The sequence below is a fragment of the Trachemys scripta genome, chromosome 4, assembly GCF_013100865.1.
Source record: "Trachemys scripta elegans isolate TJP31775 chromosome 4, CAS_Tse_1.0, whole genome shotgun sequence".
NCBI lineage: Eukaryota > Metazoa > Chordata > Testudines > Emydidae > Trachemys > Trachemys scripta.
In genome coordinates, this window is record NC_048301.1 from 122,705,239 (window position 1) to 122,728,807 (window position 23,569).

Sequence of the window (23,569 nt, forward strand, 5' to 3'; positions counted from 1 at the left end):
TCTTCTAGACAGCCATCTGCCTCATGCAGAAAGACTGCCACACACATCAATTCCTTCCCAGTTGGCTGGACTAGGAACTGAATCACAGCTACACAGTGAAGACTGATGCCTACAGACAGCGGCCTGCCGAGCATCGATTTATTGCTGCCCACGTTTGAGATGTGGTTCACACACAGCTTGTCAGTGGACTAGATAGCAGCAGATTCAATAGCTCAAGACAGTGTGTTAAAGCGTAATTCAGATTCCACTCCAGAGGATGTTCTCTTCTAGTGCATACGTATGGAGGGGGAATTGGACAAGCGCGTGCTTATCTTATGAGCACCTTATAATGGGTGCAAGGGAGAAAAGACCTCGGGCTGCGTTTTCCGATACTTCCAGCTGCATTTGTGAGCAATGGGATCCAATGGATAGAATCCTGAACTAGGAGCAACAATTTTGGGCTCTGCAACGATTTCTGCTTATCACTTTGGGCAAGTCATTCTATCTGCCTGTGCTTCATATTACCCAGCTGCAAAAATGTGAATGGTGCTGCTTACTCACCCCACTGAAGTGCTTTGAGATCTATGGACGGGAAGAATTCCTACTGAAGCTTTGTGAACTTTCCTCAGCTACTTAATTTTGCCAGTCTTCTCTTAAACTGATTTTGAATCTAATGACAATTCCAAATCTTCCAGAAGTCAGCACAGCGCTCCTGGCTGGCCTCACCCCACATGGTCTCATCCTTGCCAGCAGTCTGTCTCTCTGTCTTATACGCACACCCATCATTTATTGTCTGTAGGTCAGCTTTTCCACCATACCCAAAACATTTATTTCTCCAAAACTATTGCTAATAACGACGGATACATTGTTTCCTCCGGTATGGCGTTACCAATTCCAACACATGTACTCCTCTAATACTGTACAAGACTGTACCAAAGGGGAAAAAAAAGATGTACCTCCATATTGTACATAGTTGTATATACAAAGTACAATTTTACACAGTTTTTTCAAAAGTAAATATGTACACCATATATATATTGGTGTAGAAGACATGAAACAATAGAAATTGCCTTAACAAGAACATTTCATCCCAACCCATTAAACAGCGGCTGTTAATAAAAACAAAGAACAATGCACTGTACGAACCTAGCCCACCTTTGAGAGTTTTTTTTTTTTTTTTTTTTTTTTTAAATTGCTGGATTGCAATCAAACTTTCTTACATACAATAGAATCAAGACATCACCGCTATTGTTTAAATTTGTAAGTGACAGTTTCATCCATTACTCTATTTTGGCTACATTTCTCATAGCTGGTCTTTTAAAGAACTTGTTGATTACAAGTATTGCTCCAGCAGTTTGGCACACTCCAAGCCCAGTTCCAGGGAACTCCGTTTATGCAGATTATAGAACCCTGCCTCTAGAGAAAGGCTGGTGACGTTCACTTACTACAGTGCTGCTAAAATAAAGGGTCCGTCTAATTTCCATTGCAAACTGCTGAATGTTTACCCTGCATTGAGACTTGGACTATCAAGTATTTGCACAGAAGGAACTCTTCCTCTTGTTCATCCATTTTTGGAAAAAACTGGAAATCCATTTGCCCCAAACAGTGTTACTGGAGGTACAGCATGAGAAACTCCAATTTTTCCAGTTTTTAAACAGCTGTTTTGCCTCCCCCTAGATCAACTGAAATGCAATCTTAGATCGAAGCTCGGAAAAAATCCATTAATCTCCTTTTGGGCATTTGTAGGTGAACAGGCCGAGGTGAATGTTTGAAAAACAGCTACAGCACACCCAGTAATTTGTGCGTTACACAGCAGACTGATTAGAATGGCTCCCTTGAGCCTTTCTGTGGGCACAGGACGGGGGTCAAGTATCATTTCCCAGTACAGGTGGTTGCACATAGAAAGAGATGATGTGGGAGGACAAATACCTTGAGAAACGATCTGTCAGGCTGAAACCAAAGTGGAATTACACCCACCACCAAGTGCTTATTGCTTCCTCTTGCCCAGACGTAGGAAGCATTCAGCGCAGAATGAGCTTTAACTCCTAACATTTAAGAATTGTTTCCTTTTGTGAAGTCCTCTCTCTCTTGCTGGTTCACTAAAGACACCCATGAGTTACCTGTCTCCTGATAACTAATGCTACATACATGGGATGTCCAGCCAATGCCAGATGATTTCACAGAAAGGTTTTTAAAAAAAGAACCAAAACATTATGTTACAACTAGTTTCTGTTCTGAATGCTCCCGGCAGCCTGTTTCTGGGTTTTTATTTTCATTTTAGCTTCACAGTTTTCCTAGCTGGTGGCATATGGCCCAAGGAGGACATATTTGTGTTTTGGAACCAGTCCCTATGGTGTCAGGGCTCGATCCTACTAAGTGCTGAGTCCATAAGACCCCAATCCAACAAATCAACATGCACATTCTCAACTTCAGAGAGACTATTCACATGCTTAAAGTTAAGCACATGCTTATTGGTTTGCTGGACTGGGGCCAGAATACTCAGCATTTGCCGAGATCTACTGAACAAATTGTTTAAATAGATATTTACCCATCCCCGGCTAATTTATTAGAGCATTATACCCTCCTGGGAAAATAATCGACCTTAAAAAAGCCGCAATATGTGTTTCGTTAATTGACAGAGCCAGTTCAGTCTATCAGGTAGACACATGTATACAGAATTTGTGATATGCTTGCTATAAGGAGGCATACTTCTGCCGAAAAATTCAAGAGAGCGCTCTCACACATACAACCCTAGGTCTCAAAGCCCATTCAATGTTCAAGTAAGTGTTGAAGTTCTGACCAACACACAAAAGAAACAGAGTGAAGCCTAAAACTCCACCTTTAAGCCATCCCTTTGTCCAATACTGCAGAGCTCTCCCTGATGTGGGGAATATATTTTAGTGATAAATTTACCCGATACTGAGGTACAACAAGATGGGGAAGCTCAAGGGATAGAATTTCCTGCCTGAACTCTCAAGTGCTATGATTTTCTGAGTTTGTCAGAACTTTGTAATCTGAACACAGAAATGTGCAAGAATATTCTTACATTAAAAACGAACATATGAGGTATTCTTCACAGGAAGCCCGAAGACTCTCTCCTTTTAAACAGGCATCAAAATATATTCAGGAGAATTCTTGCACTGTCACAGTGTACTGTAATTATCTAATGGTTTTCTTTGCAATCAAACATCCAGTACAGATAAAGTGAACATTTTTTGGTCATGTCATTGTTTTGACACACACACTAATTTTAGAGCTCATATTACCACAGAGAGGCAGAAATTTAGCAATCATTAAAGCACATTGCCTAACACCCAACTGGGGATGGGAAAAATATAAGGTTGGTGCTGCAGAAACTATTGACCGATCACCTAAAACTGTATTTTATTTTCAAAAGTTTTGCTTTGGATTATTCTAATCCATCATTTGATAAGTGACAGACTTATGTTCTTACAGAGTATTGCCAAGCAGACATACATTATTCCAGTTATCAACGCTTCTTTTCTTTAAAGAGATATACCATTAATCTGACACACACATGTAACTGCATCTCTCTGGAAGATCTAATATTTCTTCTGACTATGAGGTAACATATAAACCTCCCCATCCGCCACACAGTGTCCTGTTTCTTCACGCCATGTTGGTCTCTTCAGTAGGATGCCCAGTGGGCACAGTCTTTTCCAGTTTTCCCTCTCCCAACAAATGGTAGTAATGCTTTGTGGCAAACTATCCTCCTGCCCCATAGAGTTCACAGCATGAAGCGGACGAGCCACAAGTGGTTTTTCTGTGTGTTTCCTGCTGGTTAGATAGGCCCAGACAACATGGAAGAGAAAAGATGCCCTTCAAACTGCCACGTTGCTAGGTGTATGTTTTCAGTGCAAGTCACAGTGCACACTGAAATTCCAGTTGATTTGCACAGGATATTGTTTATCATTGTAAGTTCTTATTCCTCTTGTCAGTAGGATCTTCCCAGTGTTGTAGTCACTAGAGATAGGCATAGTAATTCCATACACAGACAATAGTTGTTATAGTATGGTATAGTAAAAAACCTTATTTCCACTCATTTTGTGAGCTTTGAAGACATGAGATCTTGTCCTAAGATGCCTTGTATGGCTGGATGTCGTCCCTTGGTAACGTGAATGCAAAGCATAAAATAAAACAAACAAAAAAATAAGGCATTGCAAAGAAGGAGTGAAAGTGAATTTACAAAGAGATCCTGTTCTGTTCATTTCCTGTGTAGTGACATGCATTCCCTTTGGCCAGTCATGATCCCCCCAAAATAAAATATTTACCACAAAGCTTTGCCTGAGTGAAAAATAAATCATTAGTTGCTTTTTAAAATTATTAGTTTCCAAAAAGAGACTGAGATTCCTTGGTGCTAGGAGTCCATCTGAACCTGAGAGCAACCAAGCTGGTCACACAGTCGGGTTTCATTCCCTTTGATATGGACAGGTTAAGATCTGACAGAAGTAACACACACAGTGCAGTGTTTCCAAAAGATAAGGGCTGTTAGATGTTAATTAAGAAAATAAACAATTAAAATGGTCCCAACAAATCTTTTTCAGGGGTTTCTTTCTCCTGTAGTCCATGAACTTCTCATGTCTCCATAATTTAGGACACAGAGAAAATCAGTCCTTTTTATACAAGCATTAATACAAAAAAATCTTCTCTTTCAAAGAGATTGAAAAACAGTGTCTATCCAAGTAACCTCCTTTAAAAGGAATTAGAAGAGGATGTTTAAGGCCAACTTGTTCTTAGAGATGCAACATACCTTGTTTTTATTACAATGCTAGTTAAACATCACAACCTGCATTAAACCACAAAGTTAAGGTGTGATTCAGGCCCACAAATATCAAAGGACACGACTAGAGTTGGGAGAGTCACCTTCCTTATGTTGTTCTTGCTTGAGTAACTACAACGAGAACATAAATGGTAGGACTATTCAGACTCCAGCAATATTTGAGCATGATGGGCAAGGTAAGGATGGAAAGTCAGTTGCAAGATCCCTTGTCTAGCGGGGCTGTGAGACTCATTATCTTAACATAGCATGTGCCTTTTTGCCTTTTATTCCCCCTTCATTAAATATACGGCAGCATTCTGGAAAATATATTGCCATGAAAGTACAGAAAAGTCCATATAGCCTGCTAGTAGCTGAAGCAGTCAGTCTGTCACACACATATATACTAAGAAGTCACTAATTTGTCAGCAGAATCCCTTGGAGGCATGATGATTTATCATAGAAATATGTATTTAAGCAATTTAGAAGCTGGACACTGTAGTGCCAATCACCCATCGAGCATGCTCCCACCACTCTACTTTCACTGGGGTCCTCCACAATAGTTCACAGTGGTGAGAGCCATAGAACAAAGTCTTTACGACTCAAAAACAGGGCCAAGCTGCAAAGAGTTTCAGAATCAAGCTTTAGGGATGTTCAGAAGTGGGGTTTCGGTTTGAGCCCATCTCAACTTATGATCACGTTAGGAAATGCCACTCCTGTGAGAGCACAGCAGCTGGTTTTCAGAAGGTAACTCGTTTTTACATTCCACCTTCCAAGTTCCCACTGAACAGCACACACTGCATTATTGTCTAATGCCCTGAAAGTTTCATTTTAAAAGAACAAAGCTGCGTTTAAATCTGGGAGCACCAAAACAATTGCACGGTGGTCACACTCAGCAATTCTATTTTTTTCCCTCCTAAAACTCAGAAATAGATTTGCTTTATTTAAATCTGCACCAACACACAACACGGAACTCATGTTCCAGAGCCGAGTATTTGTCATGACAAGTTTCAATCAAGGGGAGCTTGACATGGCTAAGAGCTAAGACTGCTGAAAGAGAGAGGATGTAATGGAAATCGAGACAGACCCTTAACAGCAGTGGCACCAGCAGGAAATGTAATAATGCACAAGAATCAGGCATGTCCAAGCTCCACATAACTAGTGGTATCAAAACATGCAGTAGACTAAAATCTATTGGATTGTTTCCCTGTGGCAAATGAATATATATAAGTCATTACACCAGTATCCAAAACATGGCACCACTGAGTACTTCTCTCAGTGGCCAAACACGAACAAGGCATCAACGATAAACAGAACCAATTCATCAGTCCTTTGTGTTGGCCTCACCACTTTCACACAGTGACCTGATGTTCGATTTTCTGTCTGTATTTCATAAGCAAGGTATGCTGATGTGGTGTGCATGTGGTGAGGTTTAACTACCCATGTCTTCACTCCCAGGGAGCGCTCCTGGCAGTAATGACTTACAAACTAACCTTCAGCAGAAGTCCGAAACTAGTTAAATAGGAATTTTCACGTGTCTTTAATATAGTCCCCTCATTTGAAACAACAAAATTATATCCACAGTGGGGCTTCTAGTTCAGACAGTACAGGACTTGTCAGTAGGCTGTTGAGATGCAGAAGAAGCAACACCAGGGCTTGTGGCATTTGTTTTGGGGAAAACTGCAGGCTTCGGCCTTGTTGCTGGAGGTTTAACCTGGGCAGCCATTTTGACTGACTTCACTGGCCTGAAGGCGCATGGGATGTCACCAGCAGTGCTGGCGCTCCGCTGGAATGCTGGTTCGGAGTCCTTAAGAATCTGGGTATGCAGAGGGCTGGAAGGTTCTGAGGTGGGTGCCACAACAGGGGAGGTTTTTAAAGGCTCCAGGGTGTCGAGGACAACATCTGGTGTGTGCTTTACGCTGCTTTGCCTTTCCAACTCCCGCAGTTCATTCAGAGCAGTGTTCATGGTAGCTTCAATGTCCTGCAAAGATTTAAAAAAAAGAAATGATCACAGGGGCCAGATACATGTAAACAAGCACCCAGTTCTGTAAGAGTCAATTTCAGAGAGAGTTCATTTTTCTTCAGCTCCAGGGCTCAGCAAATTATCATCTGCTAAGGGTTAATAGGACCTTAATTACCATAAAGCAAACCAGTGTTAGACTGTACATGCTAGGGCTATTGACTGTATTTAGCTGCACATATAGAAATCACTTAGTGATATAACATTAACCAGCAGTAGGGAACAAACTAATAAAGACTTTTTTTTTTTTTTTAAGGCTAGTTTTATGCTTTGTTATTCCTGAATTCTCTTATGTTTTCACCAGGACATCAAAGACCCAAATAAAATCCCTCCTGGGCTGAACTACAGAGAAAAAAAACTGCAGTTTCAATTGATATGGATCTATTCTTGTCTTTTTCTTTTTTTGATAAACAGAAGGATAATCCTCCAAACGGTACTGTGGAGAGTAACTCCTTGAAAGGATGAAATCATGCTGTTCACCGCTTCCTACATCCTTTAAGGGTGATAGCATCCTAGGATGCTGGAGTTTGTATGGGTTACCTATCCATCTCATTGGATCTGCACATAAGCAAGGGCTGGTATCCCCCATGAAGACATCACACTGGACCTGTAAATCATATTGAGCTTTTAAAATCCATAAAAGATATTGGAGACATATGTAAAAAACAAGTTGTCAGCATTTCCCTTCCAGCTTACAGAATACTCTAGGTATTAACCAGGAGGCATAGAGAACTTCATGAGACCAATAATAAATGTTAAGTCAGTGGGTTTTAGTCTCAGCTGTATTGAGACCTACACGTTTGCTAAGACCTCAGCTATGGGTTGAGTCTACTGTCCATGAAAAGAATTCATATGAGAGTGGAATGGTTTAGCTTTTTAGCTTCCTTGGAAGCTTTGTTAGGTGCAGGGGGAGGTAAATTAGTCAAGGAGTGGTAGAGGGAGCCAGAGAGGGTGGCTTGACACCTCCAACCATATACCAAGACCAAACAGGTTTTAAGAAACACACAACTATGAAAGATATGTAAAAACGTAAGATTATTAGTGTCTGAACTGACATATGACATGGCACTAAAGGGAGCACTCACTTAATGCAGCTAATTTTTTTAAACTTTTGTTTCCACTAGAGAATTATCAATGACTGGACTTTATATTCTGGCAAGAAGAGACTGAAGAGAAAAACTAAGTGAGAGTTTAATTGAAAGACAAAGATTGATTTGTGTCAACCAAATCTCAAGAAAAAAAATGTCAAGACAATGAGACCTGTACATTACCTTCTCACAGAACAGAGCAGGCTAAAGATACTACAAGAGCAAAATATAGCTCCCTCCTCTCCCCCCCACCCCCCAACAAAAAAAACAAACCCAACAACAACAGAGGATGTAACAGATATTCACTTGGATTCTGGGCAAAAGGCCCATGTTTACATTACAATAACCTAATATCAAGTATAAAATATCTACCACCACTGATTTGCCTGTAAAAAGGTGTTTTATTCATTGTCACCTACCCACTCCTTTTGGGGTTCTTTTGAAATCATGTCACTTTTGGTTCCGGAAGACTGTAGAAACTGGCCTTCTTGCATAGCTCAGAGCTGACTTTGTAATCTGAGAGCCAAGTGTTCCTTAGCTTTAGATAGATCCACCACACACTGAAAACAGCTGGCAAGGGCAAGCATGCATGTGTAGATATATTGACCGTTTGGAATGGGGGTAAGGGGAGATCCTCCAGTGATTAGGAGGAAGTCAGCTAGAGCCTGTAATACCTACCCATTTATCTGCATTGGTAGCTCTCACCCCTTGCAATCTAGGTTTTACTTCAAGCATCTGGGTGTTTTAGATCTGTTTCGTGACATGTTCTGGCACTGGTCAGTTCTGGACAGTGCAAGCTGAGATTTCATTGTGAATTTCTGAATGTTTTTTCTATTGACATAGGTCATTACTGTAATGGTCCATGGTCGCAAAGAAGCAAGTGATGGAGAGATTTTGTGCATAGAGATGAGGATTTTATGAGAAGTGCTCATGTCAAAAGCTAAGAGAGGGAGATCCAAAATAGTAAGGATTTTGAAGATGAACTAATAACAAAGCCCCTTTTCCTTGTATGCTGACTTGGTCTAAAATGTAGAACACCATCTCTGCAGGGTTAAGGAACAGCTGTGTACTCACTGGTTAGACACCCGACCACATTCCTTAAACACCTGTCTAAAGAAATCAAAACGTCAAGACTATTTTCTTTGAAGGTGGCTTTTCACCACACATTGAAACCTACAAGTACCAAAACACAGCACTATGAAAATAGAAGAATGGGGCAAGTCTGCTTTTATTTTGATTATACTACTGCATATACCTCCAACATCTAACTACAGTCAAACAAGCTTGCTCAACTGGTGAAAGGGTTTCAAATTGACACTTAATACCCTGCTTTTCTCATGCCCTGGAATTTGGATTATTTACTATTTTGCTGACAGCTTTGGAATCAGAGTATAATTTTTGGTGATGGACACACCCGAACCTCTGAAACTGTAGAATATAAATAATAAATGTGCAGAAGTTTCTATTTAGTAAAGGATTCATCCATTTATCTTTACTCATGTGAGTAGTCTCACTGACTTACCCGATATACGTTTACAGGATTAGATTCTAGCCACGTAGAGGGTTAATATTTTATTAATCCAACGCAAAGGATGCAAGTTGTAAAACTAAGCCACAATTTGAATTCGAAACATTTGATTGTAACAAGCAGCCAAAGAGACAAGTATGATCACAAATCCTTGCTTCCTTGCCCCACCAATTATAAATAAATATACCAATAAATATCCTACAACCCATGTCTGCATACTGCAGAGACAGTAAGAAAAGCTACAACACAAATAGATGATGGGTCAAAAACCCAGAAAGCCAAACTTTGAATTGTGCATATCTGCGACCTCCCCACTTCTTTGTATTGCCCACGCAAGCCCAGGGCATCTGTTGTGCAGTAACCGCTATGAGAAATTTAGGGAAATAACTAGGTGGGTGGATACACACATTGCTTATGCAGTGGAGTGAGTGACAAGCACAGGGAATTCAGCATCTGTCTATGAACCCGTGAAGTGCTTACAAGTGCCAAGGATTGGAACACACAATCCTCTCCCCAAGCCTGAAGGATAGAGGCACCACACTAAGGAGCGGTTTACTCAGGATGAGTTGGGTAAGGTTTAAAATCATGACACTCTTTCCTTACAAATACAAAAGGGACACTTCACTGAACCCTTTATGCCAAGCAATCCCCTTTACCTGCGCAATGACCTCAGGATCCATGGGCCGATGGTTATTGAAACTCTTTGACCTGCCTGCAGTCACAGTTTTACGGATCTGTGGGCTGTCTATCCTGTTCTTCAGAGATGAATGCCGGCTGATAGAATTGAGGCTGCCGTGGCCGCTGATGGAGCATTTATCTGGTACCTCCTTGGGGAGACTCTGGCTCATAATGGGCTGAGATGAGGGTCTAGAACTAGCTGTGGCTCCTGGGGAGGCTGGTTCTACCAGTGAACTAGCCAGTCCGTGGCTGTCGCTTTGACGGAACGCTCTTCTGATGCTGCCTGACTCTGGTCTCTTTCTTTGCCTTCCAACACAGAAGCAAAATAAGTCAGTACAAGCAGGTGTCGGGGATGGGCCATACCTCAATATAGATGTCCCGAGACAACACAGAGGACAACAGAAAGAGATCTAAAGGTGGCCTGGTTGTCATTATCACTCTCACAAATCACTATCACAACACTTGTCATTAAAACAAAAGACTGAATGGAGAATATATTTAACACGGTGTGACCCATGGTCAGAAAGCGTTAGGCATCCTGCAGATAAATGACCCAAATTCAACCCTTGTGGACATTTTGGTAGATAATGTTTGTGTGTGTTTACATATATATTGTTAGATGTTAACAATGTAATCAGTCCCAGTCTATGCTGTATTCTGTTAATTCAGAGATGAAAGGATCTCTTAACATTTAAATGAACTGTAAACATAGTGATTCATCTCTCTTTGAAATGTACAGCAAATCACCTGCAAATGGTGGAAAAACAGGCACCTGCCTTATGTTAATTCGTGTAGCTAATTACCCGCGATGATCAGGAAACAGGTCTACTTCAAAGTCTCCATGATTGCCTATTGTTCACTTAAGGACTCTGACCTGTCAAGAGAAGGCCTGGAACTGTATAAAAACCCCTTGGGTCCTGATCCTTTTTATCTCAGATCTGCTTGATGCTTCATGCAGGGGAAGTTTAAATCCTAAGACTGAGATCTCCAGACCTGTCTGGATCATCCTGAATATGATCATTGAACTATAACCTATGGACTATATCTGAAAGAACTCTTTGCAATTACAAAACTTACCATCCCTACTATGAATCTCATCTCAGAAACTGTACTCATGTCTGTAGGTATACTGACTTTTTAACCACTCTCTCTCTCCTTTTTAAATAAATTTTAGTTTAGTTAATAAGGATTGGCTGTAAGTGTATATTTGGGTAAGATCTGGAATATTCATTAACCTGGGAGGTAATGCGTCTGATCCTTTGGGATTGGTAGAACTTTCGTATATGATGAATAAGATTTTCAGTAATCTTCACCATGTTTGACTTGGGGTGTCTGGGTGGAGGCCTAAGACTGGGTTACTTTAAGGGGACTGTGTTCTGGCTTCTGGGTAATCAGTGAGGTATTACAGAAGCTGTTTCGTGCTGGTCTGGTAAATCTAAGTATTAGAATAGCCATCAGCTTTGGGGATTGTCTGCCCCATCCTTTACAGTTCACCCTAATTGAAGTAACTCCAGCATGGCTCCTGGTCACCCATGGTTATGAAACAAAGATTTTGCACTTTTAACTAAAATAATTCTGTGTCGTCAGCTAGTTTGGCTGCCTGCTTTCATGATATGAGAACAGCAGAGCTTCTATTTTTGGCTGAGGGGCTGGGTAGAAAGTCTAATCAAACTCTGGGTCAGAGGCAAGAAGATATTTACAGCTATACAGGTATGGCTGGTGACCTGCAGTATGGCTAAGCTAATAGTCATTTCCTGTTTACAGTAAATGTATCTTCTCTATACTGAAGAAGACCATGGTGGCTTAATTATATAGTGCTACAAGTGTATAGGATGAAATAGTTGTTACCACCAGTTAACCTATCTCCATTCAGTAGCATGCAGTCTGAAAGCATGACTCCAAGCAAATGACGTATGATCATCGTAGCAGGAATGTGTCAAGCAATAGAGGAACCCATTGCATCCTTTAAAGAGGATTATTTATATATAGCACAGGCCCTGTGAATAACTGCTAGAAAGTTCTAGTTCCAGCTGGATTTTGGCATCAGAAAAATAATTCAGTGGGCGGCACAATTGCTACAGTGAAACCATCTGATCTATTTTGTCCAGCTCTGCACAGATCAGAATATTCATTTCTAAAGAAAACACAACAGGAGTATTATGCTGCTAAATATCACACCTTCCCTGGTAAAAGGAAAACATGAACTAAGCCTAACCAAGCCCTAGGAGCTCTCCCCTTTGGAGCAGTGTCCATAACAGATGGTGAGCCTCCAGAACGGATCTGATCATTATACAAATCCTTCCATAACTGGTAGAGTTCTGTGCTTTAATGGCTCATATAACATATAAAAATGCCAGACCCTAAGGTGGTGCACATTAGCTGAGGATCTGGCCCATTATTTAATACAAACAGTGGGCAACTTAAAATTATTATTTTCTATCTTTGCCCTAGAGTCCCTGTTAGGCTAATTAAAGGTTGATATTTTCATTCAGTTCTAGAATGTTACAATTATCAATACTAGTAGCTTTAAGGCACAGATTTATTGCAGAGAAAGACATTTTGGTAACAGCATGCTTTTTTATAATAATGGGAGAATCTGAAAGATCTGGGGGGGAGAACCCTGCCTTAAAAATAAATAAATATAAAAAGTGAGACACATTTCATCTCATTCCAGTTTCATTTTTCAGATTTTCGTCAACTCGGCCTTAGGCTACTCTAACAATTTTTCATTGAACAGACAAAATTGGAAGTGAGGACAGTTATTTCAGTAGCACTGTACATACATAGTAACTTCCTTTGGGTAAAAAGTGTGAGAAAGGAGAAATCATTATGGATGGCATTGAGGCAGTTGAAAAGAGGATCTATCTTTCATTAGTGCTTTATAGCACCCAAAACTGTGCTACATGTCTTACAAGATACATTTAAAAAAAAAAAAAAAAAAAAAAAAAACACCACGATCCCTGTCCTAAAGAGCAAATAATCTAAAATGTAAAAAGAGGTGGCACCAAATGGTAAGAACAAACAATGGGGTTGGAATAGGAGAAAAGGGGTTACAAAAAAAGTCATGTGATGACGACTATGATCTTCTGGGTAGTATGGGACCATCTTCCTATGTGATAGTACAGTGCCTCATACCATAGAGAACAGATCCTGTCTGGAGCCTTTATGGTTTAACATTTCCCTTCTTGACTCCTTTTCCTGTTCACACAGTATTGGAAGTGCCCCTAATTCTTCAGCACTCCTTCTATTCGAAGGCATGGGTTCATAGGTCTTGAAGCTCTAATCCTTTTCTCTCTTCAAACTTCTCTTGACAGAGTCTTTCCATTGTATCCTCAGTCTTCCATGTACTTCCCCTCCCATGCTTCCTTTGCTGGTCATTCTTCTCCTATCATCATCATCATCTCATGTGCGCTCTCCAGCCTATCATTAAGACTCCCAAATTCATCTTCTCCCTAATTTCCGCCACGGGCTCTCTGTCTACCCTCCGCATGCCTATCGATCTTCTCAGTGTATTATTTTCTACTATCTTCATGCTCTAGAGAAACAAATAATTAACAGCAATGCAAGAATATCATCTTTGTGGCTCTGCTACATACACATAATAGTTGTTTAAATGTTAGTGTATGTACTATTGGATTTCAGATTTTCATCTTCTTAGGGCAGGGGATGATGTGGAACTGAAGTCGGGGAAATAGGTGACAGTGGGCCAGGCTGGAGAAAGAAGGAACTAGAGAGTGAGTGGTGGGGTACGGATAGGTATAGGGAGGAGGAAACAGAGAGGAAGTGGTACCACTTATTCCTACGCCTCTCACAAGAGAGAAATGTCCCACAACGCTCAGCACCAAGATTTCTGTACCAAATAGAAAAATGCAAGATTGCTCTTACTTGTTGATGTTTGCAAGATAAATATCAGCAACGTGACCCCCACTTGGACAATTGGCACCGGCTCTGGCTGTCACTTTTTCTTCTGGTGGCTCAGAATTGATTTCTATTTCGGACTTGGGGCTGGATCTTTCAGAGGAACCATCCTCACTATGGAGGAGGAGGAGGGGAAGGAAAGCACAAACAAAAACACAATCTTAAGTTTTCAGAAGATTCTATATTGTGCCCCCTCTGCCCCCTTTTTGTCATCACTACATTGTGAGGGACAAGTTTTGTTCCAAATTATGAAGTCAATTTTTGTGCCTATCTTTGAGAGACCAGCTGTGCACTGGGATTCCTCAGGTGGGCAAATATTACTTGTAGAGGACAAAGATGCTGAACCTACTAGCTCAGCGCAGGTGGAACCCAGCACATACATTAAGCCCAGTGACTTCAATGGCATTGCTCCTGCAGGGAACAGCTTGTGAGATCAGGACTATGTAATCCCAATACAGTGCAGGCCTGGGCATCACAATGTAGATCACTGAGTTTGAAAAAAATTTCTTGCTCAAATAAGATTTAACTGTACCCAAATCTTCCAGGCGTTCAGCAACCCACCCCTGGATCACTGTAGCGGTAACATACATGTAGCCAATTATTTTAGTTTATTATTATCCATTTATTGTGTGATGTTATGATTAATCAATGTGTTATATTACATATATTCATTGTATGTTAGAGTTAATTTGTAGGATTATAAAAGTATAAGATTGATCAGTTTTTAGAGGAACCAAGTATACCAAGTATTAGACATGAGTAAGACAAGCTGAAACGCAAGAACCTGTAGGCTGAGGCCTGCAAGACTTTAACTTAGCTATTTTAGGCCTTGGAGACAAGTAATGATGACATAAGTGACCAGAAAATAACACAATGCACTAAGATTATGCAAAAAGAGGTACCAAGTGGTAATATTGTGCAAAATTACCCAGAAGATGAATATTAGATGATAAAAATACTGTAAAGGCATATCTGTCTCCAACATGCGTCTTAACCACAGGATACAGGTTGTGCGTCAATGCTAATGAGAATAAAGGGAACTTACTCAGCCTATAGAAAATTGGGGTCCCTTAAATATCCATGGGACACAGACCAATGAGAGAAAAAGAGGGTTGACACTTTTATGGACATGTGCAGAATGTAGGTATTGACAAAATCACATTATAAAAAGGGGATGCCCAGAACGGGAAAACTGAGCTCCCTATGGGAGTCTCTAGGAGGAACCATCCCTCTACTGATGATCAAGCCATGAGAGACCCATCAGACCCTAACACTGTTGTTAAAGATGTGAGTATAACTATATTTGTAACTTGTGCATAGGTCTATATAGAATTTCTATATGCTTGAGTAATCATACCTTTAATTGTAACTTTAACACCACTTGTAAAATAGACTAAACCTTGTACTTGTGAATGTGTGTGTGTGGTCACTACCCTTGGTCTTTATGTGTTCCTAGAGACTAACTCTAAAACAAGTAGCAGAGATGACTTTCACTCTGTTAAGCTTGAAACCGTAAACACCAGAGCTGAACCCACGACGGTGTAATACCACATTACAGAAATCATGTTAAATAAAATAAAAGGCTACATACGTGTCTTGAACAACAATGTACTGATGAGGGATAAGACCGTCTACGCCGTTGTGCCGTCCCTCCCACCAATCATCTGAGGCCCGCTGATACAGGAGGAGAGAAGCCCCTTTTTTAAAGGACAGCTCTCGTGCAGTTCGGCCAATGTAGTCAAACTTTGCTATTGCTTCTATCGGCTCACACTCTAGGAGAGAGAAAGGAAAAGACTATTTAATGAACACTCAGTGATGGACAAGAATTCACGAGTTTAAATCCCTACCTTAAATCTTTAAGTGATGGATATCAGCTACAGAGCAACAATTATGGGACATGACCATGTCATCTGGGATAAAGCATCACTTCACAACAACGGAGAAGGGGGGGGCACAAGCATTCAGATTTTGGCATCCATCTCTTTAAGGCTACATCTACAGTGGTGTGTGTAGACAGACCCCATCCGCCTCCCCAGCATGGATATAAATAGCACTGTAGATGGGGAGGCACTGCTTAAGCTAGTAGAGCAAACACAGCAGAATCACAGCATATGTATCCTACATGGCTCTTTGCATGCGCAAGCAGTGCCTTCCCCATCTACACTACTATGCTTAATCAGTGTGCTGTCCCTGCTCCCTCCCCGCTCCCAGAGCCTTTCCGGGCTGTCTCCCCGTGCCAGAGCCTTTCCTCGTGGCAGTGAAAGGCTCCTGCAGCAGAGAGCAATGGAGCCTTTCCCGGCTGCCTCCCGCCAGAGCTTTCACTGTGGTATGTAGCTACATGTACACTACATACAACCGGCCAGAGTGGACAGTGCCAACCAGTCAGGGGTTCTTGGATTGAGCTTTTCACGTCAACATTTTCTACCCTGAAATCTCTCACTGCAGCAAAAACATGTCAAGAAAAACCCACACCTGAACTCTAAGATCACCAAAACCAAGAAGCTCTCAGGGACAAAAGCAATCTAGAGTTAATTTCCTCAAAGGCAGCTCAATAAACCTTCTGTGCTGGCAAGCAGGAGTTTTCATTAGCATTTAGGGAAGGAAAGACTTCTGGATTCAAGCTGCTTCAGAAGTAAGGACTCTACTCAGAAGAATATTTCTGCTGCCTTATGGGGCTTGCAGGGACCAGAAGACTACAGATCCTGGCCGTGTGGGAGGCTGATCTGTTCAGAGCAATAGCTGGCCTGTCATGGAAGCTAATAAAAATATTAAACGCCTGCATGGCTGCATGTTATGATGAGCTCACGAAAAGGCACTCCACTCCAGAGCGCCACACCCCACTGGATTCATCGCGCACATTGTTTATCAAGCACAATCCAAGGGCCCTCGGAGCTGTACAATACTTGGAACAAGACAGCTCCTGCTTCGGGAGCTTACAATCTAAAATAGACGGTCTCATAACACACAGTGACCAGATACCAACCTGTGGCACTTGTACTATGGAGGGGAGGACAGGATAGGTGTCTAGACAGTCAGATTGATCCAACTCAAAATGCCTGGATCATTTTAAGATTTACAGTTCTGTCCTTGGCAAATTCTCTTTTGCAGCCAGGATACAAATTACAACTCTAGGCTGGAATCAGGTAATGGAGTGAGCTTGGCTGCCTACTTCCTAATTATCTACAACTTACAAGCATCTTTCAAGGAGCTGGGGGCCAGCTGCCTCTTGATGGCAGTTTTGGCTTCTTTTTAAAGCAGCACACTTCAGGGATCACATAGCTCTTTTCCTGATCCTTCCAGAGCAACAGACCCTGTTCCTGGTGCAAGCCAAGGAAAGACATGCCGTTATTTTGTCTTTAACCTGCCATTGGGATTAGGGAAGGCTTCTTCATGGCTGCCTTTGGCAGTGCAGTGGCCAGCCAGAGATGACCAAAAACAAACATCAAGAAGTACGCCCTTTAAGTTATTCCTCGGGGAAAGCATGTGCACAGGAATTAGGCCATCTAGGGCTTCCCTGAGCAGGATCAGCAGTGGCCTGGACATGATTCTCAGAGCAGCATAAATCCTGCAGGGTGAACGGGGCTGTAGTATCATTGTCTGATCAAACAGCACAACAAAAATTATTACCCACCCTAGAATTGTGATTAGTGTCTGTGGCTGCTGAGCGTGGACAGACCGAGGGCTAAGAACAAGCAGGCATGACATTTGCTGGATTCAGCCTTCAATAATGGATTTTCCTAATACAAAACCAGACAGCAGCACTTCTACTAACTTATACATTTCAGATAAGTCTACGGACAGCCACAAAGGATTCCAGTCATCCGCCCCCACCAGCCTGCAAGGTGTTTGCATCAGTGAAAAATAGCTCACTTGTTTTCAGCTTGGAAAAACTTATTTTTTTTTCCAGTCCAGATTCCCTTGAGCATGTGGTTATCTGCTTCTGGCCCCCTCCTTTCCTTTTGCTTATTTGGTTCTTGGAACCAGTTCATTCATACCATTTAAAAAGTTAATGTTCATTTTTTTTTACATTTAATTACAAGTGAAGGAACTAGATTTTTTTTGGGGGGGAGGGGGTAAATTTCATCTTTGTTTCATTAACAATTGTTTATTATTCCAAATGTGCAGTGCACTCGGGTTTCTTACATTTCCGATTTGCCTTTTAGGACTCTGGATTTTAGCCAGACAAGTGATTTTAGACTCAGATTTCCAGTACTGCTACCCTATTGGGCTCAGGCTCCAAGGAAAGAGCTGGGAATAAAGACCAAAAGACTAAGCCAAACACAGCTACCACTCCTAGTCTCAAAATCGGTGCTGGAGAGCAGCAGTTTACTGTCTCTCCACCAATTCATGACTTAGTGAACATGGAAATGCACTTGCACCCTCACCGTATCAATGGCCTGCCTGTGCCAGTCCCAGCCACCAAGTGTCTGATCACTCTTACATCGCAATGAACGTTAACAGAATGGCAGCTCCAGAAACCACAGCCTTGTTCTTAGACGCTGATTCCCTCCAACTCCCTGCCCCAGGATCCTGCTCTTAACCCTAGAGATCAGTGGTGAAGTATTTTCCAGGCTCGCATGTTTGTCACTAGGCAGCTGCTAAACAGACCAGGCTCCCCTGGTACGAGTAGCACGCGGAAGCCAGCTAGGTGGTTGTGCGTTAGAGTGGCTAATTGAATGAGTGAGGGATAAACTTATCTCCTCACATCCAGAAACTGACTCAACCACCAACCGAAGCGTAAAAGGACTTAGTTTGCAAACCCAGCCTATGCTACTGAGCGTGCCTCGGATGACAGTCTCACTTGGTCTGGATTGTTTCTCAGCACCACTCCCAGAGCTGAGAGAGGAGCTGAGCTCCTTCATCCAAATCAAGTGGCTCTTCAATCTCTTCTATCGGAGACTGAGGGGCAAATTCATAGATGGTCTGAGTCCCTCTAACTTCCGCTTGGCTCCTCTCAGGAGTTAGCCCTGAAGGCACCATTTTGTGCAAAGCAGAGCAGGCCCATGTGGGTGGCTACAATGAGATCCTGCTCTGCCAGCACCCCTCACCTGGTGCATCTCTCAAGAGCCTATCTTGGGGATCTAACTCACCTCCCTGCTGCTACCAAAAAGCACCTTCATTTCCCTCCCAGCTAACAAAAACCTCCTGACCCCTCAGCAGTGACAAAGGCACAGTTCTCCTCCCTTCCCCATTCCAGGTGCCAAACTCTCCCTCCATACACTCTATACAGGTTGTGGGAAGCTGTTCCAAGCCAACACTGATCTCACCTTGCATGACGCTCCTCAAGGCCAAGCCCCAGTGGCTTTGGGATGGAGCCCAGCTCGAGCCCACAATGCATCTCTAATCACCTTGCTCTTTTGCTCCACAAACAGTTCAACAATAGCATTCAAAAACCAGCCAAGAACATCCACCTATCAGTGTGTCCGCAAACAGAATTATAGTCCTGGTTAAACAAGCATCAGAGTCTGCCTTTCCTTTCAGTGATGTCATTCCTTATTGGGTAAGTAAATAACAGAGGGAAAGGCTTTCCCAAGCTTTCCAAAGGGACTGTGACTTTCAGAGGAACAATATGTTTAAAGGGCACATGAGAGGCATATCATTTTACACCCATATTCTCTGTAATACCCCTGACAACCTTGGTTAAAAGTCTGACTGTGTTTTTCCTGTTGAAGAACTAGTTTTCCTCCTTGATTCCCACATTTCTAACAGAGATGGCAGACAACATGGCTCAGTCTTTACTTCCTTGTTAGTGTGCCAGCAACATTAAGCCAACGTGAACGTGTCCAAGCTATGGGATAGGTTAACCGGTTAACCACTGCTGCAGAGACAGCAGGGGGAGCGTAGGCGAACAAGCCAATGCTACTGAGTAGGTTGCTAAAGAACAATTCAAGAAGACATGCAATCAAATTGAAAAAGGTCACATTTTCATCTGAAGATGGTGCAGCTCCTGTAGTCACAGACACTTCTCTAGGACAATTACAACCGGCAGACATTATAACACAATGCATTTCTGTTTCTATTTGGTCAGTTTGCTTTGGGCATTGATCACCACTCTGGGTCAGTTTTGCTGCTTTGGACTGGGAGTTACACTGTTATGCACTGGTACTGACAACATACCTGCCCCCCGCACTGCTCTGCAAGGAGCTCATGTGCATGTTTTTCCCCAACCCCTAAAACAGGGCGTTTTAGCCAATAGCGGTGAGAGATAGGAATCAATGAGTTTGGGGTTGTACTGTCTCTTCATCCCTGGACTCTGCACAAGGCTGGGGAGCATCAGGAGATGGCTGGAAAGGTCAAGCAGAGGCTACTTAGTGGGACGAGGCTCAAATCCCCTCAGTTACTGAGGCCAAGAGAAGGACAGTGGAGGAGATCCCCAACAGAAACCAAGAATCAGCAGGGATTCCCTGCCCGAGACTGGCTCGCAGGGAGAAGGTAGGAGGGGTTTTTGCTTGCTTGTTTTAAATAAAGCAATTGGAACTTACCACCATGCGGCTGCCCACCAAGGCCACTGAAAGGGAAGAAGCTTGGCAGACAGCACATGGAGAGGGGAGTGGGAGAGCAGGCAGGGACATGTTGACTGTTTGGCTTTTTGCTTAGCTCATGCTCCCCAGCTCAAAGACCCGTTTAAACAACAGGAGAGCAGAAAAGCCTGTGCAGAGCATTACAGAAGACAGGAGCGTGTCTATGCTTGGCGCTCTGAGAAGGCACCTTTGGAAAACAGGATTTTGTAGAGTAGTTTTGAAAGATTCCTGATGACAGTGTGCCTTTCCATTTTTTGGTGGATGTTGCAAACAGCTTTTCTGATTCAATTCCCCACCAGATTATGGGCACTTTAAATTTGAACTTAAGACAGCATCCCCGTTCCCAACAAAAACCCCAAACCCCTGGACAGCTAAAATGCCTCACGTACCATCATCACTGGTATGATGCTCAGCTGCTATATCCTGAACCGAATCTTCTGCTGAGGCTGTTTCTCCATGAGGACTTTCACTGCAGTGGGAGGAAACACATTCAATGCATTACACTAGAGGAAAGTCATTTTACTACACCTCTACCCCCATATAACGCGACCCGATATAACACGAATTCGGATGTAACGCGGGAAAGCAGTGCTCCGGGGGGGCGGGGCTGTGCACTCCGGTGGATCAAAGCAAGTTCGATATGACGCGGTTTCACCTATAACACGGTAAGATTTTTTGGCTCCCAAGGACAGCATTATATCGAAGTAGAGATGTATGTACAGAAACAGTCACACTTAGAGTATTTAAGCTCTAAAATAGGCTTTCAAGGGAGGTTGTAGAATCCCCATCATTGGAGGTTTTTAAGAACAGGTGGAACCTGTTCTTAAAAACCATCTTTCAAGGATAACCTAGGTGTATTTGGTCCTGCCTCAGTGCAGGGGGCTGGACTTGATGACTCTGTAAGGTCCCTTCCAGACTTACATTTCTGTGTCTATGAATACTAGGAGCTTTACACAGTGGTACCAAACCTGGATTCCATTGTGCCAGGCACTCTTTAGAAGTGGACGCATTTACATGCATTGAAAACTATATTGTTGAAAATCAAGCTGAGTCTCTACTTCCATGAGCACCTGGAGTAGCTCTTTCAGTTTATGTATATCAGGGAAACCTGAGTTTAGATCTCATAACTGGGCCCTCAGAAGATTTTAGATGTTACAGATGGAAAAGGCATAATAAAAGTCTAGTTCATCTTCTCTGCCAGTCGAGGATTATTCTCTACATGATATTATCCATTGCTCTCATTAGTTAGTTACCCAAGTTACGGAATGTCATTTGCCCTAGAGGAGATTATTCCACAATTTAATAGGATGCTTCAGATTTTTTTCTTCTGATCAGTTTAAAATGATCTTGTCTTAATTCACCAAATGACTGACTCCCATATCAGATTAACTGGCATAAGTCTATTTACAGATGCCTAAGCACCACTGTCTTATATGAAATGAGACAGAGCTTATCGAAGATCACACATGTAAGAAGTGGAAAACAAAGGGGAGAGGAGAGAGAAAGGGGAGAGAATTCAGGCCCTCTCCCAAATCACCCTGCAGAGCTGAACTGCCAGTTAGCAATGACTGGTTTCAGAGTAGCAGCCGTGTTAGTCTGTATCCGCAAAAAGAACAGGAGTACTTGTGGCACCTTAGAGACTAACAAATTTATTAGAGCATAAGCGTTCGTGGGCTACAGCCCACTTCTTCGGATGCGTCCTTAAAGGGAGAGTATAAAGCGTATCCGATGCAGCCGAAGAAGTGGGCTGTAGCCCACGAAAGCTTATGCTCTAATAAATGTGTTAGTCTCTAAGGTGCCACAAGTACTCCTGTTCTTTTAGCAATGACTGTTAGTCTTTCTTTGCTCAGTTAGTATACCGCTAAGAATTCCGCATGAGGAGCGCTCTCCCCTCCCCTATACAGGAATATATTGTTAAAGGGAAAACCTGTTTGCTCTAGGTTTACGGCCTCCATGCACCAGACTGAGCAGACCTTAAATCATCTCAAAAGCAGTTTTTACATCTCTTCAGAGGATCGTAACTGGATCAGTCTTTTTGGCCCTGAAAAGGTTAGAGTAAGAGTTCACTGACGCCTCATACTCTCCCTTTAAGAATCTGTTAGCGAGAGCTATCTCCCCCTAGAAAAAAAGAGGAGCCCAAACAATCCCAGTATCTCATTACACTTAATACACATAACAATCACTCTGCTTCCTAGCCCTCTTCAAAGACCATACCTCAGGAGGCACTAGTTAACTTTCCCATCCTTTACTAGGCAGGATAAACACACTGCAAAGTTTAATGAAAGAATCTAAAGCCCACAGAAAGCCCCAGGAGGGCTATAGTATTACAAGCTAAAGTTTCACCCAGATTGTGAAGTAATGTAGCATACAAACAGCTCTAATGATCTAAACACTGTGAAAAGAGAAGCAGGATCACATTCCTTCCCTCCGCCCCACAGAACACTTGCAACCAAAAAAAACCCTGCCCCTGCTGTAAAGAGATCCTCTCTCTCTAAGGATCACCCGGGCGCTTGGATGCTGTAAGGAGGAGTGCTAGGCTGCTGGAGTTCTACACGAATACTGAGGGAGTGTTGGCAATATATATTGCCAGAGGAATGCAAGTCAAGTTGAGCATCTTTATAAACTGTTCTCCTCATCAATTCTAATGTTCACATAAGATTCCTTGACTCTGACCAACCCCCCATTACCACTGTATATTCTCATGTGGGGTCAATCTGTTCAGACAGACATGGGATAGGTTTTTTAAAGGTGCCCATATCAAGAGCCTAAATCTCAATTGCAAACTGTACATTGTGTCCCGCCCTCTCTGCTCCCAGCACAAGTCATTTCAATCCTCCCCAGCAGCTGCTGACTGAAAGTGACGGCCGCACAGCGAGAGCACGGAAAGGAATGTGCACAGCGCACATCAAGGATGGCTCCTAGCCACAGGGGGCCTCTGCACTGGAGCATCATCGTTTGTACATTACTAGGGGAGGACAAGAGAAGGCAGCGGAGGTTGAGGCTGGGGAAGAGGCAGTGTTCAGGTGCAAACGCACTCATCTCCCTTTGTCTGATGAACCA

At 42.5% G+C, this 23,569-nt stretch overlaps 1 protein-coding gene across 4 annotated transcripts in view; it reads right to left on the bottom strand.

Annotated features, from left to right (window-relative positions):
* Positions 1–784: 784 nt before the first annotated feature.
* SRGAP2 (SLIT-ROBO Rho GTPase activating protein 2) overlaps positions 785–23,569 on the bottom strand; it is a 203,406-nt gene continuing 180,621 nt past the window's right edge. For 3 of the 4 annotated variants that reach the window (XM_034767147.1, XM_034767146.1, XM_034767148.1), the window contains 5 exons: positions 20,899–20,978; positions 15,580–15,760; positions 13,956–14,102; positions 10,049–10,376; positions 785–6,737 (listed from right to left, as the gene is read on the bottom strand). In XM_034767147.1, the coding sequence (XP_034623038.1) occupies positions 6,354–6,737; positions 10,049–10,376; positions 13,956–14,102; positions 15,580–15,760; positions 20,899–20,978 (1,120 nt within the window). In that variant the 3' untranslated portion in view covers positions 785–6,353. The remainder of the gene's footprint in view (positions 6,738–10,048; positions 10,377–13,955; positions 14,103–15,579; positions 15,761–20,898; positions 20,979–23,569) is intronic. The other variant, XM_034767149.1, reaches the window with a different exon arrangement.